This window comes from Cebus imitator, unplaced genomic scaffold (genome assembly GCF_001604975.1).
Source record: "Cebus imitator isolate Cc_AM_T3 unplaced genomic scaffold, Cebus_imitator-1.0 Scaffold521, whole genome shotgun sequence".
Classification (NCBI taxonomy): Eukaryota; Metazoa; Chordata; class Mammalia; order Primates; family Cebidae; genus Cebus; species Cebus imitator.
This window is the reverse complement of record NW_016107836.1, coordinates 376,683-397,660: the sequence shown is the minus strand read 5'-3', so window position 1 is coordinate 397,660 and position 20,978 is coordinate 376,683. Positions and strand designations below refer to the sequence as shown.

At 42.7% G+C, this 20,978-nt stretch overlaps 1 protein-coding gene across 6 annotated transcripts in view; it reads left to right on the top strand.

The window, feature by feature from the left end:
- Window positions 1–20,978, top strand: part of WT1 (WT1 transcription factor) — a 46,174-nt gene that overhangs the window by 14,902 nt on the left and 10,294 nt on the right. For 2 of the 6 annotated variants that reach the window (XM_017514275.2, XM_017514271.2), the window contains exons 4-6: window positions 2,620–2,697; window positions 3,697–3,747; window positions 19,342–19,438. In XM_017514275.2, coding sequence (XP_017369764.1) covers window positions 2,620–2,697; window positions 3,697–3,747; window positions 19,342–19,438 — 226 coding nt within the window. Of the gene's footprint in view, window positions 1–2,619; window positions 2,698–3,696; window positions 3,748–18,669; window positions 18,891–18,996; window positions 19,240–19,341; window positions 19,439–20,978 lie in introns of those variants that run through there. The other 4 variants (XM_017514274.2, XM_017514272.2, XM_037733380.1 and 1 more) reach the window with 3 other exon arrangements.

Here is a 20,978-nt window from a genome sequence, read left to right as displayed (position 1 = left end):
GTAATTTGAAATTTACTAGTAACCACATTCAAAAAATGAGAAACTGTGAAGTTCATTTTTCAAATAGCATATTTGACTCAATATAGCCAAAAATCTTATCATTTTAATGTGTGGCATGAGTCACAGGTGGCCAGTGGCTACCATATTAGTCAGTACAGTACACAGTATATATTAAGTACACACTAGAGAGAGTCATATGTGTAAGACATAGGCCCTGGATTTGAGAAGGTTTGCCTTCTGAGGGTCAAGAAAATACCATTGAAAATATTGGCTAGGCAGGGTGGCTCATGTCTGTAATCCCACCACTTCCGGAGGCCAAGGCGGGTGGATCACCTGAGTGAGGTTGGGAGTTTGAGACCAGCCTGACCAACATGGTGAAACCCCATCTCTACTAAAACTACAAAAATTAGCCAGGCATAGTGGTGGGTGCCTGTAATCCAGCTACTCCAGAGGCTGAGGCAGGAGAATCGCTTGAACCACGGAGACAGAGGTTGCAGTGAGTTGATATAGCATCACTGCACTCTAGCCTGGGCAACAGAGGGAGACCCCATCTAAAAAATTTTTTTTAATTTTCTCTTTGGGGTACTTCCTTATGGAGACCTTAGGAATCAATCAGACTATTTCTTAGGTCTGTGAGAAAATTTCCAACTCACAAAGTTAGATATTTGGGATTCATTCACCCTTCTGCATCAACGTCTGTCACTCACCTTTCTTTCCCAGCTCCCTTGAAAATTATGATTTTCGGAGTCATATGAAAGGTTGAAATAGTTTCAGAAAGATCCCACATTCCCGAAGGGCCTAGGAAAATTGTCAACTGGGGCTGAGCAATTTTAGTTGGCGAACAATTTTTTAAAAATTAGTGACAAAAATATAGAGCTGCCTGGGGAATACAATGCCTGTTGGCTGAGATTAATGGCAAGATTAATAAATGGATTGCTTGATGAAAAGGTGCAGGAGAACAAAAACCAGTAGAGAGATTGTGGAGGAGGCCGCTTATTAATGAACTGTCAGCCCAAAGAAAGTTCAAGAAACTCTCCCGTGGTAAATGCAGCAGGCTGGCACTTCTAATAAAAGTTGGGGTCCTTCAGGAATTAATTACTCCAGCCTTACAGCAAGAATTTGTGGAATTGCAAAATGTTGTGGCACAGACCAGCACGGGCTGCTGCTGCAAGCCGGGAAGCTGCAGGAGAAACTCATCATTTTTTTTCATTGATATGTAGGATATTGTAGTAGCATAATAGCTGGTCAGACACAGAGATGAGTGACGGCGTCCAGATATACACTGACTAATGAAACAGCACATACTTTGAGTTTGAAGTCACTTCACTTTTCATATGCAAAATTCCCTCCTGGAATCTGATATCCTCCTTATCCTGTATACCCACCACTAAGGAGTTCTGAATAATTTTCAGAGTTATTATATGAGAGTCAGATGGACCCTGCCACAATTTATCAAGCTATGTGGAAAGAGAGCACAGAATTCATTTATTCTGAGTTGCTATAATTTTCCTCTCCCCTCCACAAGTTCCCAGTTATGCTTGGCCTGAAAAAAGCCTTTCTGAATTAAAATTTCATGTTGCCTCTGCCCAGTGAAGTGGCCTAAGAATGCCATGACCAGACAGAGATGGTCTGAAATCTGCAACCTGAAACCACACATCAGATATTGAATGCCTCTTATCTTTTTTCACTTCTGCCATGAAGGTAGAGTGAAATGTTTCTTCTGTAATGTGTTTAGAACAAAAGGTCCCAGGCAAACTCTTGGTTTCTTGGGTCTCAAATTTCATAATTAACCGTTTCAGTTCAGGCCTAAATTTATTCCTGATAGAGCTTGGTAACTTAGGAGATCTCTGGCAATTGATTCATGTGCTCGTTTTCTAGGAATTAGATAAATACAGAGGGGACAGAACAGCTTTTGGTTGGCTTACATGGTGATGTAAGACTCTTCTTTGGAGTCTTAATGTAAACGATCAGTCATTTCCCCTCATAGAATCTTATAGAACTGGGCTATTTTTTTTTTTAACATTTGACTTGTACCAAGATTATAAAACATATAGAAAATGATTCCTTCAGCTGTGCATCGAGTTTATCATCATCTTTCTTCTGCTTGTCACATCCTTGCCTTTTAGACCATTTATCACCCATCACTCTTTGACTTTTCAGACCCTCATAATCCGCATGATACTTATCCTTTTGATTAAAACAACTTAATGGCCTTTTCACGAATAATTAATCTGCTGTCTTTACTTTCAGCCCCAGGCTTTTAACTGGAGAACAGAAAGGCAGTTATCCAGCCTGCGTTGCCTTTCAAAGTTTCACTCCCCTTAGCCTTTTCCCCTCAAAGGTTTAATACTTCTTTAGAAACTTCAATGGTTGCTATACTAAGGTTTTAAAAAATGCGTCCGAGTTACTGTCCCATCTTTTCTGCTGTGTGTGAAGTGTATAACTGTGCAGAGATCAGTGGGATGAAGTGAACATAATTTCAGACTTGGATATTGTGTCATTCTGGAAAATGCCGAGGCTTCCACTCTCAAGAAAAGTTAAAACTCCGTTGCTTTTGAAGAAACAATAGTGTATTATTTTGTGGTTATGTGTTTCTAACTCTGGATGTTTTTCTAACAGTGACAATTTATACCAGATGACCTCCCAGCTTGAATGCATGACCTGGAATCAGATGAACTTAGGAGCCACCTTAAAGGGGTAAGGTCTTCTCTATTCCATTGCGTTTCCACAGTAACTCATACCTGTTTGAACCATTTTAAAGGTGCTTAGAACTTATGAAGAGAGTACAGTTTTAGAAGAATGGGCAGAGCTCTCTGTGGCATTAGAATGCTTTCCTCCTTCCCCTAGTTGATGAGTTCTGTTCAGTATTAAATTTTCAAAAACGTAAATAGGTAGTGTCTCTATTTGGAACAAGGAATACTGGGGACAAAGCCATTCAACCTCATTTAATAATTGTGTTTTACTATGATGTCACAGTTGTTAACCATTCTGCTATCTTATCAAGAGGTGCTTTGGGTGTACAAAGTCCAGGATCCAAATTCATATTTGTGTGACGCTGATCTGGGTAATCCACAGCCCATTATGCCCATACGTGATTGCACTAACAGGGTTTTTCTTTCCATACTTGATCATACAACCATAATAGGGAGAATACAGCCAGGAAACATAGGAAGGGGCTACTCCTTGCACCTAAAAGTGAAGGAAAAAAAAAAAAAAAAAGGCCGGTGGGACTTGCTTTCACCAGTGAAAGAACTCTTTTCATTTTCTAATAAATATGAAGAGATGGGCAATCGCATAGGACACTCGTGAAGTGCCTGCAGCGTGTCAGGCGCTCTTCCGGGTTAACTCATCTTATCTTCCCAACACCCTCATGAGGGCTAAGTACTGCTTGGTTTACAGATGAGTAAACCAAGCTCAGAGTGTTAACTTACTTCCCAAATTCACATACTACTAAGTGCTGGAGCTGGGATTCCATGTCCACATCTGATTCCAAAGCCCAAGCTCTTTGCAGCCTCCAGGTGGTTCTTTTCACCCCACCATTGGCCCCAGTAGGACTGGGGACTCAGTTCAGCAATCTTGACAGCTAGCTTGATGTCTCTGTGTATTGAGGGGCTTTCATTGGATTCTGGGATCTGGGGGGCTTGCCAGAGCCATGCATGCTCCATTCCCCACTCCCCGCCTCTTCTTCTCTTCTAGAGTTGCTGCTGGGAGCTCCAGCTCAGTGAAATGGACAGAAGGGCAGAGCAAGTGAGTGGACAATGCGGGGATGGCCAAGCAAATGGCGTAGGCCTTATTGACTGGCACCTGGGGCAATGCAGGAGTTAGGACTGACGTGGGTAATCAGGGTAGCATTTGATGGATGGGAAGAGTCTCTCTCCCCCACCCCCACCTCTTCTTGTTCCTCGTACACTGCTGGGGATGAAATGGAGGGAGTGGCATTTCTCGTCAGCGCGCTCCTGGAAAACAATTTAAAGACAATACAGTAGGAATCCTGCTCATTTCTTTGTGAATATTTCACAAAATACTAAATTTGTGGCATTACATATATTCCCGTTAGATCAGTCAAGTCTTTCAGTCTTAACTTACTTGCTTTTTCTTTATTTACCTTTAAGGCTCTCAGGGAGAACTTACCCTAAGTCTGAGGCCAGGCTTGGCAAAGACTTGTTTTTTGTTGTTTTTCAAAGTTTTTTTAAATTCCCAAACATTTGCATCTTTCCCAGCCCTATACCCGGCACCCTGGGGCATTTCTTTAGCTGTTTCTTTTTCTTTTCTCTGCTTAAACTCCGCAATCAACCACCCGCGTTTCTTCCTTGTGTTGGTCCAGTCCTGTTATTTGGTTCATCCTTCAGCAATCAACAGAGTTGTGTTTCATCTTCCAAGACTTACTGTGGGAGTCTTCACTTCACTCCACCCCAGTATTTTTAAGCAATTTTATCCAGATCTCCTCTTCCTCTCTGGACCTCAAAGAAGAAGGCTTCTGTTATTTTAAGTTATTTCTCTCCCATCTTCCATCTAGGGGACTGCTGACAGTTTTACCCTTCTGTCTTTCTACCTGTTCTTAACTCGTCTTAAGCTCTGGGCTTCTTGGTCCCACTCTTTCTTCCTGGCTCCCTTCCTTTTCTCCTTTCTCCTCTCCTCAGAACTTGATAACGTTCCCCAAGTTAAATGGCAAGGATAGACAGAACATGATTGTGAAGTGAACAGTACATTTCAGTTTTAAAAAACGTCTTCATGCTGTAATACAGGGGTTTGTTTGTTCAGTTACAAAAATCACAGATAAGGAATTTTGGCATGTATTTGCAGCTGGATCTTTCCATAGTTGAGATAATTTCGATACTTTTTAAGGTCTTTTGACACGTGCTGTTAGTCACTTGTGGAGGAGGCAGAAGCTATATTGTAAGGATGAAGCACAACGTGTGAACAGTTTCCTCTGTTCAGTCCTGCATAAGAAAAAAAATGAGAAGAATTTTCATTGGTTTGTTACTTACATCTTGGAAAGGATTTCTGAAATAAAAATGTATTTCTTTCTTTCTTTCTTTCTTTCTTTTTTTTGAGACAGAGTCCCACTCTGTCACCCAGGCTGGAGTATAGTGGTGCAATCTCAGCTCCCTGGAACCTCTGCCTCCCGGGCTCAAGTGATTCTCCTGCTTCAGCCTCCTGCGTAGCTAGGATTACAGGACTGCCACCATGCCCGGCGCATTTTTGTATTTTTGGTATAGACAGGTTTTCGTCATGTTGTCCAGGCTGGTCTCCAACACTTGACCTCAGGTGTTCTGCCTGCCTCTGCCTCCCACATCTGGGATTACAGGTGTGAGCTGCTGCACCTGGCCTAAAAATGTATTTTTTTGGCTGGGCATGGTGGCTCATGCCTGTAATCCCAGCACTTTGGGAGGCTGAGGTGGGCGGATCATTTGAGCTCAGGAGTTTGAATCTAGGCTGAGCAATGTGTAAAATCCCATCTCTACAAAAAAAAAAAAAAAAAAAAAAAAAAAAATTAGCCAGATGTGGTGGCACATGCCTGTAATCCCAGCTCTAGGAAGGCTGAGGTGGGTGGATTGCTTGAGGCTAGGAGGCACAGATTGCAGTGAGCCAAGATCAGGCCACTGGAATCCAGCCTGGGCAATAGAGTGAGACCCTTCCTCAAAACAAAACAAAACAAACAAACCATATATATACACACACACACACACACACACACACACACACACACACAGGTATATTTCTCGAATATTAACTTTATTTAGGGAGCAGTTATAAAAAGGGCTACAAAACCCAATAGATAATTCCACCAAAGAACAACTCTTTTGCAGAGCAAAAAATGATGGTTAGCTAATTGTCTACCATCTTCTCTCACACTGTGAATTTATCCCCATATAACATACTATGCATCCATGAATTTCTGATTCCATTTTGTAAATTGGACATTTATCTAAGGATGGATAGGAACATTATTGGGTGCTGCATGAGGGGCTGTGCATGTTTCCTCTTCTGATCTGATCTTACAACAGCCCCAGGATACTATGGCCACATCCATCTTTCAGCTGAGGAGAGGGGAAAGATTAAACTAACCCAGGTCACATAGTGAGTGATGGCAGAGCCATGTTGGAATCAGTTCTGTCTGACTCCAGGACCTGGGCCCTAGATTAGAGCTTCTTAAATGGGGGGAAACCTTTTAGACTGTGACCACAGTTAGAAATACCCTTTACAGTGAGATCCCATATACACACATGTCCACACACACGCACCACAGATTTACACTGAGGAATACTCTTATGACATGCTGTGCATGCTGATATTTTCTCTCTATCCCATTTCATTTTTTAAAAATGCTGATTATGATATACTAGATTGATTTTACCACCCACTGATGTGTCATGACCCACAGTCTGCCTTGCTTTTAGCATTCAAAAATGATGACATCTTGGCTGTCTTCTCCAAACTCATGAACAGCCCAGAACTAGATTCAGTTGAATCTGTAATTCCAGTAGAAAGTTTGGCTTCTCCCCAGGGGAGACCAATCTGGGCTGGGCTCATTGTTCTCTGTGATACTGGATTTACTTTCTTTTGCCATGGTATGAGAACTATTAATATGGAAAATACATTTGAGAAAAGATATTCCATGAAGACAAATTCAGACACATGACTTTTTTCATTCATAACCAGTGTCTTGACACTGTTTGAAATCAATGGTAAGAAAAATCATGTGACAAGGTAAATCTATAACAGGAAAACTGGCGATTTCAGACATGTTTTAGAGAAGAAAGATATAATTTCCATATTACTCATAAAAAAGAGGCATTATCAATTTTTTATTAAAAGACTATGTACCTCAGACTAAACCCCACTAAATGCTGGTTCGTATCTTCTTTCCTTGAAAATGTTACTTTTTAAAAAAGAAGCTTCACAAAGGATAGATTTGTTTCCATGTGTCCCAAGCAAGTCCCTGGAGGCATCTTTTGTTAGATGTTAGGGAGCAGTGTCACAATGGGTGGGGATAGGATTTTATGAAGAACGTGGACAGATGAAATGAAAACTTGCTGTGTTAGAGGTGGGATATACTTGAGAGGCTGACCCACTCCTTTCTCCTCCTTCTCCCTTTACTCATTTTCTAATCTCTGCATACCCACTGGGATCACAGCTACTTTTATGACCTCCAATGGGAGAATGTATTTCGATTTAAGTCAATGGGAAGGTACTTTATTGGAAAGAACCACTTTCTTCTCCCTCACCCCTAAACAAAGGAAATTAGATTTTTAAAGTGGATCCCTGGGAGAAAACATTGCTGAGGAATCTTTCTAAGTATGAGTCCACCATTTTGGAGACTTCTGTTTATGGTGCCTTGTGTTATCTGCTTTCTATTTCTTTGAAAACATTTTCTGTGTGTTCTCAATGGCTGCTGATTTCCGAACAAGCCTCTCCTACTCTGTTGGCCTCTGTTTTGTCTCTTCTAAAGAAAATATCCTGCAAAATGGAGAAACACATCAACCTTGACTGTGATCCAAGTTACTAAAACAAGGAAGACGTTATTCTCTGGGGACTCGGGTAGGGGGAGTGGGAAATCGAACACAATAGAAATGTGAAAGGAGTACTCAGCAAAATGAATGTCCTTTTGCTGGTCCAAGAAGTTTACAGGCTGTTGGGAACACGCAGTATTCAACCTGTGGATGCTTGAGAGGAAAAACAAAAAAGACTCAACAATGAGTGATGTATGGTGAAAACAAAGCTGTGCGTTTTGGTAGGGCCAAGGCTGTCGAATCTGGAGAAAATCCCCGCTAGACATGGCCTCATTCCTGAGAACCTGTGCCAAAAGAGATAGCTGTCTTCTCTGGCTGAGAGCTCCAATACACAGCCCAGCACCTTCCCTCGTGGGCTCGTGAACATAAGGTACCCGTCCAAGAGATTTACTTCTTGGAAATAGATAGCTTGCTTTTAAGTGGCTCCCGGAGCCTGAGATGCAAAGTGAAGGTGGAGAGCCGCAGTTCTGTGAATATCAGCATTCCCGAGCCTACTCCTTCATCTCCACCCCCAGTAACAAGTTATTAATTCCCCTCCTTTTAAATAGTTCCATTTAATGCTGTTTAAGCAGTTTTTTTCTATATTATTGCTTTGCATTTGACTTTACCTGGGGTCTGTTAACTCTACCAATCAGAAGGAAGAATGGGACTCCTGGCTTTGATAAAGATGGAGACTGACTTAGCTCTGTGTCTCTCACTTAGTGTGGACTGCTTTGGAAGCTTCTTTCCTTTGCTTCTCACTTTTCTGCTTCTACTTTCCCCTCCCTGGATGCTGGCCTTTTCTTCTACCCTTTTATTTTTGGACATACATTCATGAATGTATTGAATTGTTTTATTATGTGAGTGATGTGTATAAATTATAGAACAGTTAGAAAATACAACTACACAGGGAAGGAAATTAAAACTCCCCCCAGGAGCCGAGATGAAAATGATGTTGGCCAGGCGCGGTGGCTCACACCTGTAATCCCAGCATTTTGGGAGGCTGAGGTGGGCGGATCACGAGGTCAAGAAATTGAGACCATCCTGGCCAACATGGTGAAACTCCGTCTCTACTAAAAAAATACAAAAATTAGCTGGGCATGGTGTAGGCGCCTGTAGTCCCAGCTACTCAGGAGGCTGAGGCAAGAGAATTATTTGAACCTGGGAGGCGGAGGTTGCAGTGAGCCGAGATTGCGCCATTGCACTCCAGTCTGGCACCTGGCCACAGAGTGAGACTGTCTCAAAAAGAAAAGAAAAGAAAGTGATATTGCACACACTTTTAGACCCTTCCCTGTCCATGCCTGTACATTTGTGTCATTTTCTTTCTTATAAAAATTATTGGCTTCAGGTGAGATGGAATTTAGCAAATGCGTATTTATAGCCCATCGTGAAGTTGTCATGATAGCATTGACTTCTTGAAAATATTCTCAGCCTCTTAAGACATACTCAAAAAATATCTTTGGGCTTTGCAGGCTTACCTCCATACCATGGTTCTAATTATTTTATTTTAATGCAAGAAATTATTTTCATCTTGTGGAGGTGAGGAAAAATGCCAGGTTTGTTTTGATCTGGAGAAGAAAGGAGCTGAATGGGAAAGATAGGAAAGAAAGTTTGGAGTGGGGAAGGGGGCCAAGTTGGAAATGAGAAATACAGTGATCTTAGCATGGGGGGTGAAGTGAGGTTAATGAGGATTGATAAAAGTGTGTGTGTGTGTGTGTGTGTGTGTGTTTATGTCTATGTCTGTGTAATGGAGAGGGAAAAGTTACATCAGAATAGTAGAAGATAGCTTATTTGGACTTCTCCTATCCCTGATCTCTTCTGAGACCCTCCACTCACCATTTATCCTTCTGCCTGTCATCTGCCCAAGAAAAGATCACAACCTCTAGATAGAAGAACATTGATCTGGAAGGTACACTAATAAAAAGTTACCCAGATAAGTGTTTCTCCGGAACGAGGAGCTACTGCATATTTTAGTAGGAGTTTTTCTATTAAAAGTGAACAAGTTTATTTATTCTAGCTTTATTTCTAACTCTCCATTTAAAAAATAACAGATGTATTCTGTATGCCTAGATAGCGACTTTATTTAAAACGAAAACAGCTCTTTGTTTCTTGTTTATAAAAGTCACACAGGCTTATCATTTTTTAAAAAATTCAGACAGAACCAAAACATTATAAAGAGGAAAAGAAAATTCATCTATTGTTTCATCACCCAGTGATAACTTTAAAAGAAACATTTTGAAGTGTATTTATATCTGCAGAGAAAAAATTCTGGAAACGTTGATCAGACTATTAACTGCAGTTCCCTCTAAATAGATTAGAGGGAAGAGGCAAAAGCCTGAAACAGATGGGTTTAGGAGATAAGGAGAGGAGGTGAACTGGAGACAGAAAGATCACGCTTTCATGGAATTCTGCTGCAAAAGGGAGCAAAAAAATGGGGCTCTGACTGGGGAGGAAGATCGGGAAAAGGGGTGCTTTTGTTTTAAATTGTTCTGTTTTTATTTAGTTAGTTACTTATCTTTAGATAGTAGTATCTGTATGTTTCTTTGCTGATGAGATGACCAAGAGGAGGAAAAGATGGGCCAGGCGTGGTGGCTCAAGCCGGTAATCGCAGCACTTTGGAAGGCTGAGGTCGGTGGATTACTTGAGGTCAGGAGTTTGAAACCAGCCTGGCCAACATGGTGAAACCCTGTCTCTGCAAAAATGCAAAAATTAGCTGAGCATGGTGGCACATGCCTGTAATTTTAGGAGATTTGCCTGAACCCGGGAGTTGGAGGTTGCAGAGCCAAGATCATGCCGCTGTACTCCAGTGTGGGCAACAGAGCAAATCCCTGTCTCCAAAAATAAAAAGAAAAAAAGAAAAGAAAAAAAAGAGGAGGAAAAAAATGGTGGATGGGAGGGAACAGAATCACTGAAACAGTGTCCTTGAAGGAGTGGGAGAGAAGGGGCTCCGTAGATAAGTTGGTGGGGCTGGCTTTAGCTAGAAGCTGGGATAGTTCATCCAGTAACAATATTAATTTGTGAATTATTTCTGCCGGGCTTGGTGGCTTATGCTTGTAATCCCAGCACTTTGGGAGGCTGAGACAGAAATTCAAGAGCAGCCTAGTCAACATAGCAAGATCTCATCTCTACAGAAAACAAAAAAATTAAAAAATTAGCTGGGCATGGTGGCATGCCTGTAGTCCCAGCTAATTGGGAGGCTGAGGTGGGAAGATTTCTTGGGCCCAGGAGTTCAAGGCTGCAGTGAGCTATGATGATGCCACTGTACTCCAGCCTGGGCAACAGAGTGAGACCATCTCTCTAAAAAAATAATAATAATAAAGAAAAAGAGTTCTTTCTTTATAAGAGTTATTTTGCTTGTCATATGTAATGAAAATATTTTCTCTGGTTTGTATTTTAATTCTGTTAATAGGTTGTTTTCTGTCCAATCTATTTTATGGTAAAAATAATAAGTTTTTGTCTCATAGTTTCAAGTTTTTGACTTTTGGATCATGCTTAGCTTTTTCCCATCCCAAGTGTTTAAAACTATTTAATTATTTCTGGTATTTTAAAAATTTTACTTTCTTAAATAAAGAGATGGAACATGTCACACTTAAAGAGTAAAATAATATTTATGTTGATCTAGTGGCATCTGTGCCAGGTTGCCACCAGCTCTAAGTGTGGATAACCCAGTGTCCATTCCCCAAATAAGATTTGATAAGTGGACATGAAAGTGACTTTTGAAATTACTGTGGCTACCGGGAAATTGGATATTCACTGAGTAAAGTGTTAAACCTAAGCATTCTGCCATAACCACTGAGAATTCCTAGGGAATGCTCCTGGATCTTTTGACCCTGAGTCCCCTAGGGCTGATTAATTCAAGTCCAGCAATCTCTGGTTCATATGAGTACACGATGAGTACAGTATTCATGCAGAGATTTATTGTTTTGTTGCGTTTTGTTTTATTTGGTAGTTGTCCTCTCCTAGGTCTAGTTTATAACAGCCCCCTCCTCCCTTTTCTTCTCAGGCTATTGGTGGAAATAGCAGGTCAGCTGTCTGGTAGAATATCCCACAATCTGGATTTGGCAGATTGCTTCATCTTAGTCTTTTAAACTTGGGCCTCTCTCCCTGTATTTCTTTTTTTCTGATCCTTCTCTTTCTTCCTCTCTCTCTCTTTTGTTCTTTCTCTCCCTCCCTCCCTCCCTGCCTTCCTCCCTCTCTCTCCCTCTATCTCTCTCTCTTGCCAGGCTGGAGGACAGTGACATGATCTCAGCTCACTGCAACCTCTGCCTCCCGGGTTCAAGCAATTCTCATACCTCAGCCTACCAAGTAGCTGAGATTATGGGCATGTGCCAGCACGCCTGGGCTAATTTTTGTATTTTTTTTTTTTTTTTTTTTTTTTTTTTTGAGATGGGTTCTCACTCTGTCGCCAGGCTAGAGTGCAATGGCGTGATCTTGGCTCACTGCAACCTCTGACTCCCTGATTCAAGTGATTCTCTTGCCTCAGCCCCTAAGTATCTGGGATTACAGGCTCATGCCACCACACCCAGCTGATTTTTGTATTTTTAGTAGAGGTGAGGTTTCACCATGTTGACCAGGCTGGTCTCAAACTCCTGACTCAGGTGATCCGCCTGCCTCAGCCTTCCAAAGTGCTGGAATCACAGGCATGAGCCACAGTGCCTGGCCTCCCCTGTATTTCCTAGAGGCTTGATTTGATTTGTGTTTTTTTTCCTCTCTTTCTTTCTTTCTCTTTCTTTCTTTCTCTTTCTTTCTCTTTCTCTTTTTTTTCTTTCTTTCTTTCTTTTCTTTTTTCTTTATTTCTTCTTTCTTTCTTTCCTTCTTTCTTTGTTGTTTTCTTTCTTTCTTCCTTTCTTCCTTTCCCTCTCCCCTTCCTTCCTTCCTTCCTTCCTTCCTTCCTTCCTTTTCCTTTCTTTCTTTCTCTCTGTAAATGTAGCTGATGAATGTCACTGTGTTCAGCCTCCTCTCTTGTGTTTAAACTTTAAGGAAGCACAATTTCTTAGCACAGATCCTTTGTTCTTGTTCCTCAGAAAGTGTCACACTAAACAAGGGAGTGATGGTTCTCAAGGCTTGCAGCGGGGTTTATTGTCAACACTGAAAATAATCAGGCATTTCAGCATCTCATGTATGAGTCCTGAGTATCAAGGGTGGGGAAGAGAAGAGGGGTTGATGGGTAAATTCCATGTTTTGGAGACAGAAGAGTTTGAATGTCCCCAGGTGCTTCCCTTCAATCTGATTAACTCTGCAGAGGGGAGAAGACAGAGGTGAAGATGGGGAGATGCCTGCCTGGCCAATAACTAGAGGTGGGAGAGAGAAATGACAGGCCAAAGTTCCCCCTTTTTGAATATTCATATGAATGCTAATTGCCTTCCAAAGGCTCTTTTTCTTTTCTCTCTTTAACTCTTCTGTTGATAAGGGATTTCAGGGTGGCTCTGGTTTTCCTCATCTGTAAAACCTCAATTCCTTTTTATTAATCTTCATGTGCCTGTGGAATATCAAAGTTAATCATTTCTAAAGAAGCCACTCTTGCAATGTTAAGTGTTTTGTTTTTTGTTTTTTTCTCCTGGGCCAAACCTCAGTGTACACGTTTTTAGTGTGAAGAGGCCTCATAATTTGTGTTATATGAGGGACATTTTTGTCATTTTGCAAACTTTTAAGAAAAGTATTTATGCATTTTTTTTTTGTGTGTGTGTGTGTTTGTTTTTGAGACACAGTCTCGCTCTGTCACCCAGGCTGGAGTGCAGTGGTGCAATTTCAGCTCACTGCAACCTCTGCCTCCTGGACTCAAGTGGTTCTCCTGCCTCAGCCTCCTGAGTAGCTGGAATTACAGGCACCCACCACTTTGCCCTGCTAATTTTTGTATTTTCATAGAGATGGGGTTTCACTATGTTGGCCAGGCTGGTCTTGAACTCCTGACCTCAGGTGATCTGCCCCTCTCGGCCTCCCAAAGTGCTGTACAGGCGTGAGCCATTGTGCCCGGCCATGTTTATGCATTTTAAAGCTGTCTAGGAAAAGCAAACTTTCTCAGGATACATTTTTATGCATTTTAAAGCTGTTCAGGAAAATATACAGTCCAGGCCACTGCCAGAAGTGAAGCCACAAAGTGCTCTGCTGATAACTGCTTCTGCTTAGTTTATTTTCCCAGTTCAATAGAAAGAAAAATTTTTTTTTGAGTGGGGTAAAAATCATGCTCTGTTGCGCATAAGCAGCTATTTCTATCAGTTAGCCTTGTGCTTTCTTTATACCGGAGGTCCCCAACCCCCAGGTCATGGACCGTAGTGGTCTGTGGGAAGTAATTTCATTTGTGTAAGGTGATACAACTTAATGAATGACTCCTTGGGTTCTGCTAAGGGTTGGAAAAAATATATATTTATGTATAAGTATATATTCTATATATATTTATATATTCAACATATTTTATACATTTATGAATATATTATAACATATATGTATATAAAATATATAGATACTTTTTTTTTTACAGACAGGGTCTCACTCTTGTCACCCAGGTGGGAGTACAGTGATGCCATCATAGCTCACTGCAGCCTTGAACTCCTAGGCACAAGTGATCTTCCCACTTTAGCCTCCCAAATAGCTGGGACTATAGGTATGCACCACCACATTCAGCATTTTTTTTTTTTTTTTTTGTAGAGACAGAGTCTTACCCAGGCTGGTCTGAACTCTTGGGGCTTAAGTGATCCTCCTGCCTTGACCTCCCAAAAGTGCTGGGATTATAGGCGTGAGACACCCACATGGCTTTAAAAAAACATGAATTTTATTGATCTCAATCACCAGGCTCACGAGATGCATACAATAAGTTGCAGATTGGTGGCCCTTGGGCTGGATGTGTGTTTTATTTGACCTGACAGTGATTCTTATAATTTCAGTTATTTGCAAGAACTTATAACTCAGGTGCTCTCAAAAAAGTCCAGATTTCCTACTTTTTGTTGAGAATGGAGATACAGCAATGCTGGATTGTTTACAGTCATTGGCTGGGAGAGCTGAGTTGTGCCTGCCTCTGTTGGTCAAAGGGTGGTATGGCCAGGGTGGCCGTCCCTGCGAGTCCAGTGCCATCTCATTCTTTAGGGCCTTCTTCATTTTACTTGTCTTACTTGGACCCTGTAGGAATATTTGAGTCTGTGGCTCTGTTTTAAATTAAGAGAGTCAAATCCATATTCTGACCAATTTAGCAAACACATAAAATAACTGCCTCCTATCCAATAATCTGGAAATTCATGGAGAATAAGAGAGGTGACTGAAGAGTTGAGACAGATATATGTCTTCTTTTTAAGTAGGGGAAAAAAAAAAAAACCGGTGGATTCTGGAAACCACAGAGTTAACATGAATTATTGAGAAAGTTATTAAGCTAGATCTTTGAGAACAAGCTGGGGAGAAAACGGAGATCATTACCAAGGTTGGTTAGTGATAGGCAAGACATGTGCCCAAGTCCATTTCTTTTTGAGTAGAATTACCAGTCCAATAGAGTGGAAGTTTACTAACATAGTGGCTCTTCATTGCAAAAACATATTTGATGTTTTTGATGTTCTTGTAGACAAGATGGGGAATGATGGACTAAATACATAAATGGATGATTTGTGCTTGGTTGAACAATAAAGGAACTGTTGTCTAAAGTATCTTTGTTAAGCTGGAGAGTGGCTTCTAGCACAGAGTGGCTTCTGTGGCGGGACAGGAGGGGCAGTCACATTACCCTGAACTTCCTCTCCCACATCTTTACCTGCCTGCCCCAGACCCACCGTTCTTTTCTCCACTTGGAACCATAGCCACCCTCATGACACTTTGCTGTTAATTCCTGTGATCTTCTTGAATATGTTGGCCAAGGACTCATCAAATCCCTTTTCCCTGTCATTCAGCAGGGTCAAGTATCTTACGTCTCAAAAGGAAGTCTACTAGGAAACAAAACAGAAAAACGTGAACACTGTTTGAAATCTTTTTTTTTTTTTTTTTTTTTTTTGAGTTGGAGTCCTGCTCTGTCACTCAGCCTGTAGTGCAGTGGTGCAATCTTGGCTTACTGCAACCTCTGCCTCCCGGGTTCAAGCGATTCTCCTGCCTCAGCCTCCCAAGTAGATGGGATTACAGGTGTGTGCCACCATGCCCAGCTAATCTTTGTATTTTTGTAGAGATGAATTTTGCCATGTTGGCCAGGCTGGTCTTGAACTCCTGACCTCAGGTAACCCACCCATCTCAGCATCCCAAAGCACTGGGATTACAGGCGTGAGACACTGCACCCGGCCTCAGTCACTGAGTTTAGAGGATGCAGAGAGGAGCAAGGAGTCTTTGTACTCAAGTCCAAGTTTACCATGGGGCAGAGGAGATACACACAGATCACTGTAAAACAGGAATCACTCAGTGGTTCTCCTGAAGGCAGAAACGAGAAGGAGGATTTCAGCTTGTTTTTTAAAGCTCTCCTAAAATGGAATGGGCTCTCTTGAAAACTAGTCACCAGTCATGTTGATCAATTGTTGGGCATGAGCTTGAAGAGATTTCTGCTTTGAATGGGGGTGGTATAGATGGCCTTTCTAGGTCCTTTCTATCTCTCTTAGTCTATGGTTCCCAGACCACTGAGTTGCTTTTTTAAAGCTTATTTAGAGAGAATTGTTACCATATCAAATGTCAGTAAGTTGTTCTTGGTGTTCTGGACACACCACATTGGGAAGTGCTGAACTGCAGGTTTCCACAGGTGGAATTGCACTGGTGTGTTTGTCTTTTGGGGACCCAAGTCCCCATAGGCAGGGGCCTGGCTGTTTTTCTTCATGCACCTGGTAGGAGAATCTACTGGCGTATTCGGCAGGTACAGTCTTGTTGCTTCTTTTGTTTGTGGTTTGCATCTGGCTGTGAGGATTGCTGTTTCCTTTGAGCATCACGACACTTCATTTCAGGAGACAGTTGTCTTCAGGAAAGTCTGTTCCCGTACCCCGCCCTCTGGGAACCCAGCTAACACCCAGAGCTTAGCTGTCAAGACAGATTTCGAATTTTACCCTTTGATGGCAGAACTTTAATGTCGTGTCCCTAGAAATCCTTTAGCCCTAGAAAATGTGGAAAGTAGGCTGGGGGCAGTGGCTCACTCCTGTGATCCGGGCACTTTGGGAGGCTGAGGTGGGAGAATCGCTTGAGCCCTGGAGTTTGAGACCATCCTGTGAAGGACATAGCCAGACTCTATTTCTACAAAGATAAAAATCAAAACAGCTGGGCATGGTGGGGGGCACCTATAGTCCCAGCTCTTCGGGAGATGGAAGCAGGAGGAACACTTGAGCCTGGGAGTTCAAGGCTGCAGTGAGCTTTGATCGCACCATTACACTCCAGCCTGGGCAACAGAGCAAGTTCTGAAAAAAAAAAAGAAAATGTGTAAGTCACATTTTGGCTCCATACAGATGACTGAAGCAAGCAAAGGCAGCTTCTCTTCACAGCCTTGGAGGCAAAATGTTCTGGCAGCAGCATGGCATCATTGTGGTCCTGCCGTCTTTCTGCCGCCACATGACCATTGTCAGCACCTCTCACTTTCCCACTGTCTGTACGAAGTAATTGTAAGGAAGGCAGACACAGCCTCTTTCTCCTGGCAAACACAGTCTAAGGGCCAGAAGGGCATATGTTCTTTGGGTTTGGCGTTTCTGCCCAACTTTTTCATGTTTGACCCTGGGGTTAGTTCTTTGAGACATTCCCCCTGCCCGCAGATATGTGAAAAATCACTTGAAGGATGTGCAGAGAAGGTATGGTAGGTTACAGGGGCAGGCAGTTCTTTCTAAAATGCTTGGAGCCAGAAGTAAATGTAAAACCCCACAGCTCCTGTGGCCCTAGTGGGGTGTGAACATTTCAGTTGTCCTGGCAACTCTTCCCTTCCAGGAACTCTCTCTCCTCTGAGTGAGTGCTGAGTCGGCTCCAGGCTTCCCCACACCCCATTAGATGGAGTGGGCTAATTCACCCACCAGTTTACCTGCCTCCCTGCCCAAGACCCCTGGAACCAACTGCTAGAGTAATGGAGGCAGAGAATAGAATTCTCAGTGCTGACAGCCAGTTAATCCCGCCTGGAGACTTTAAAAAATGCTAATGCAGCTGGGCACGGTGGCTCACACCTGTAATCCCAGCATTTTGGGAGGCTGAGATGGGCTGATCACCTGAGGTCAGGAGTTTGAGGCCAGCCTGGCCAACATAACGAAACCTTGCCTCTACTAAAAATACAAAAATGAGCCAGGCATGGTGATGTGTGCCGGTAATCCCAGCTACTCTGTAGGCTGAGGCATGAGAATTGCTCGAACCTGGGAGGCGGAGGTTGCAGTGAGCTGAGATTGCACCACTGTACTCCAGCCTGAGTGATAGAGTGAGACACCTTCTCAAAATAAATACATAAACAAACAAACATGCATCCCTCCCACACCCCCTCCAAAGCAGATTTATGGATTTCATGGACTGTATGAGTCATCCATTTAGAGTGTACAATGCAATGGTTTTTAGTATATTTACAGTGTATGACCATTACCACAATTTCAGGACATTTTCAGCAGTCATTTTCCATGTCTTCTTAACTCCCCCAGTTCAAGTCACCCAACCACTAATCTAGTTTCTGTCCCTATAGATTTGCTTATTCTGCACATTTCATAGAAATGCCTTTTGTGAGTGGCTTATTTTACTTAGCATGATATTTTAAAGGTTCATCCTTTAAATAAAGGTTCATGCTACAATATGTAGCATGTATTGGTACTTTGTTCCTTTTTATTGCTGAATAATATTCCATCATTATGAAGATACTCTCTTTGGTTTATCCATTCATCCGTTGATGGACATCTGGGTTGATTCTACTTTTTGGCTCTTAGGAATAATGCTGCCAATGCACAATGTATACAAGTTTTTGTGTGGACATTGGTTTTCATTTCTCTTGGGAATATACCGCAGAATGAGATTTCTGGGTCATACGTTAAATTTATGTTTAACCTTTTGAGGAACTGCCAGATATTTTGCAAAGCAGCTGCATCATTTTACAGAGCTATTTGATGAGAGCTCTCCTCAGTGCTTCTAGATGTGATTCTAATGTGCTGCTGGTGTGGGTGAGAAACCTCCGTCTGACTCATCTGGAAGTGAAATCACTGTAGAGCAGATAGCAGCGTCGTATCTGAAGGAGAGAATAATTTTAGAGCAGAACATCCGCCCCTTCCAAGTTGTCCTTTTCAGCATTGCACATCTTTCGGGTCTTCCTACGTAGTCCAAGGTTAACCTGAGCACCAGTGAGGGGACTAGTCAGTCGAATGCTGGAGGAAGATTCTCCAGTGCCTCCACCTAGGGCGCAGGCTGGCTACCAAGAGTTAAGTTGATCTGGAAAACTGACCTGTTGTTTAAGCAGAGTGGGGCCACTGATGTGTAATCCCCACTTCTGAGGACGCGACATCTCTTCTTGTAAGTGTCATCACTTTTTTGGTGCTATCTAGTAAAAACTGAGTCATGAGGTGCCGACAAAAATTCAGTGCACTTAACGTGAAGCTTGAGGCATTCTGCTCATTCCTGAGATACTTGCAGCTGTCAGCCCTGCCGTTCAGATGGTAAACAACTTGCCAAGGATGAAGCCCTGCCACTGTGGCTTTCTCCGGCATGTCTGAGCGAGACCCGGACGGTGCACGCCTTCGAATCGGAGGGTGAGGCGGGGCTGCGAGGTGGCGGCCCCAGGGTCCGGCGGCCCCGCCCCCCGCAGAACCCTGCACCGAAAGTGGCCCCGTGGAGGGAGGCAAAAACCAACTATTTTTGTTCTGTGAGCTTTGAAAACAACCATTCCCTCCCGATTGCACATAAGCATTTCTAAATGGCGACTGTGAGCCACCCTGAGCCTTTTTTCCCTTCTTTGTGTTTGCAGCCACGGCACAGGGTACGAGAGCGATAACCACACCACACCCATCCTCTGCGGCGCCCAGTACAGAATCCACACGCACGGTGTCTTCAGAGGCATTCAGGTGAGCACGCAGAGAGGCCCCAGCGGGAAGCGACCTGCACTGTGGCCGGCCCTTTAGTTCCTTACTGATGGACTCTTTGGCCCTGGCAAGCCTCTTCTTCATTGCAGGCTCCTTTAACATCAGGGACCCCTGCTGGTCCCCTGGGTCTGAAAAGATGGCTGTGTTCTCTCCCGGAGAGCCTGCCCCCTGCCTGACGCAGCCCAAGATGCTCCCACAGAATCCTTTCCTTTCTGCCTTTACTGCTCCGTTTGATTTCTCCAGGGTGGGCTGTGCAGCTTTTGTATTTGAGCTAATTGGGTTTGAATAAACCTCCTGGACTTTTGACTTCTAAGATTTGTTCTACATCGAAGAATGCCCACAGGAGGACCCATATCTTGCCAGTTGTTGATGATAACAACACTAACTGTACCGCCTATGGCTGGACATTTTCTGTATACCAGGCATTGTGTTAAGTTTTATACATAGACTTTAGAAAAAATGGACTTTACCCTATTAGTACCGTTTTGTATTGATGTGGTTCATTTGTTGTAATTGATGAACCAATATTGATACATTATTAACTAAAACCCATAGTTTACATTAGGGTTCACTTTTGTATTGTGCAGTTCTATGGGTTTTGAAAAATGCATAATGCCATGTACCTATTATTCTAGTATCATACAGAATAGTTTCACTGCCCTTAAAATTCCCTCTACTCCACTATTCTTTCCTCCATCTTCTCCTCTCAACCATCACTGGTCTTTTTTCAGAATGTCGTATAGTTGGAATCATATTAGATGTAGCCTTTTCAGGCTGACTTCTTTCTCTTAGCAATATGCACGTAAGGTTTCTCCGTGTCTATATGCGGCCTTTCCCCGTTCATTTCATCTTCAATACACCCTATGAGGTAGGTACTGTTATCCTCTCCATTTCATGGATGGGGAAACTGAAGCCCAGAGGTGGTGAATAATATACCTGGAATCACATAGCTAGTAAATGGTGGAGCCGAGACTAATCACACAGGTCTCACCTGACTTCAGACCCCCTGTTTATAACTACCTCATTATACTGCTTCTTAGTGAGGCAGAGAGTGGTGAACAGTTTAGGAGAGGGGAAGTCTCTAAGGAGCACGAAGAAAGTAAAGTATAAAGGTAAAAGTTGGCTGGGCGCTGTGGCTTATGCCTGTAATCCCAGCACTGGGATTTTTAAAACATTGGTTTTAAAATTTATTTATTTATTTAGGCTGGGCGCGGTGGCTCATGCCTATAATCCCAGCACTTTGGGAGGCTGAGGCAGGCAGATCACCTGAGGTCAGGAGTTCAAGACCAGCCTGGTCAACATGGTGAAACCCCATCTCTACTAAAAATACAAAAAAAGTAGCCATGCGTAGTGGCACGGACCTGTAGTCTCAGCTTACTTAGGAGGCCGAGGCTGGAGAATCGCTTGAACCTGGGAGGCGGAGGTTGCAGTCAGCTGAGATCACGACACTGCACTCTGTCCTGGGTGACAGAGTGAGACTCTGTCTCAAAAAAAAAAAAAAAAAAGATGGTAAAAGATTTGG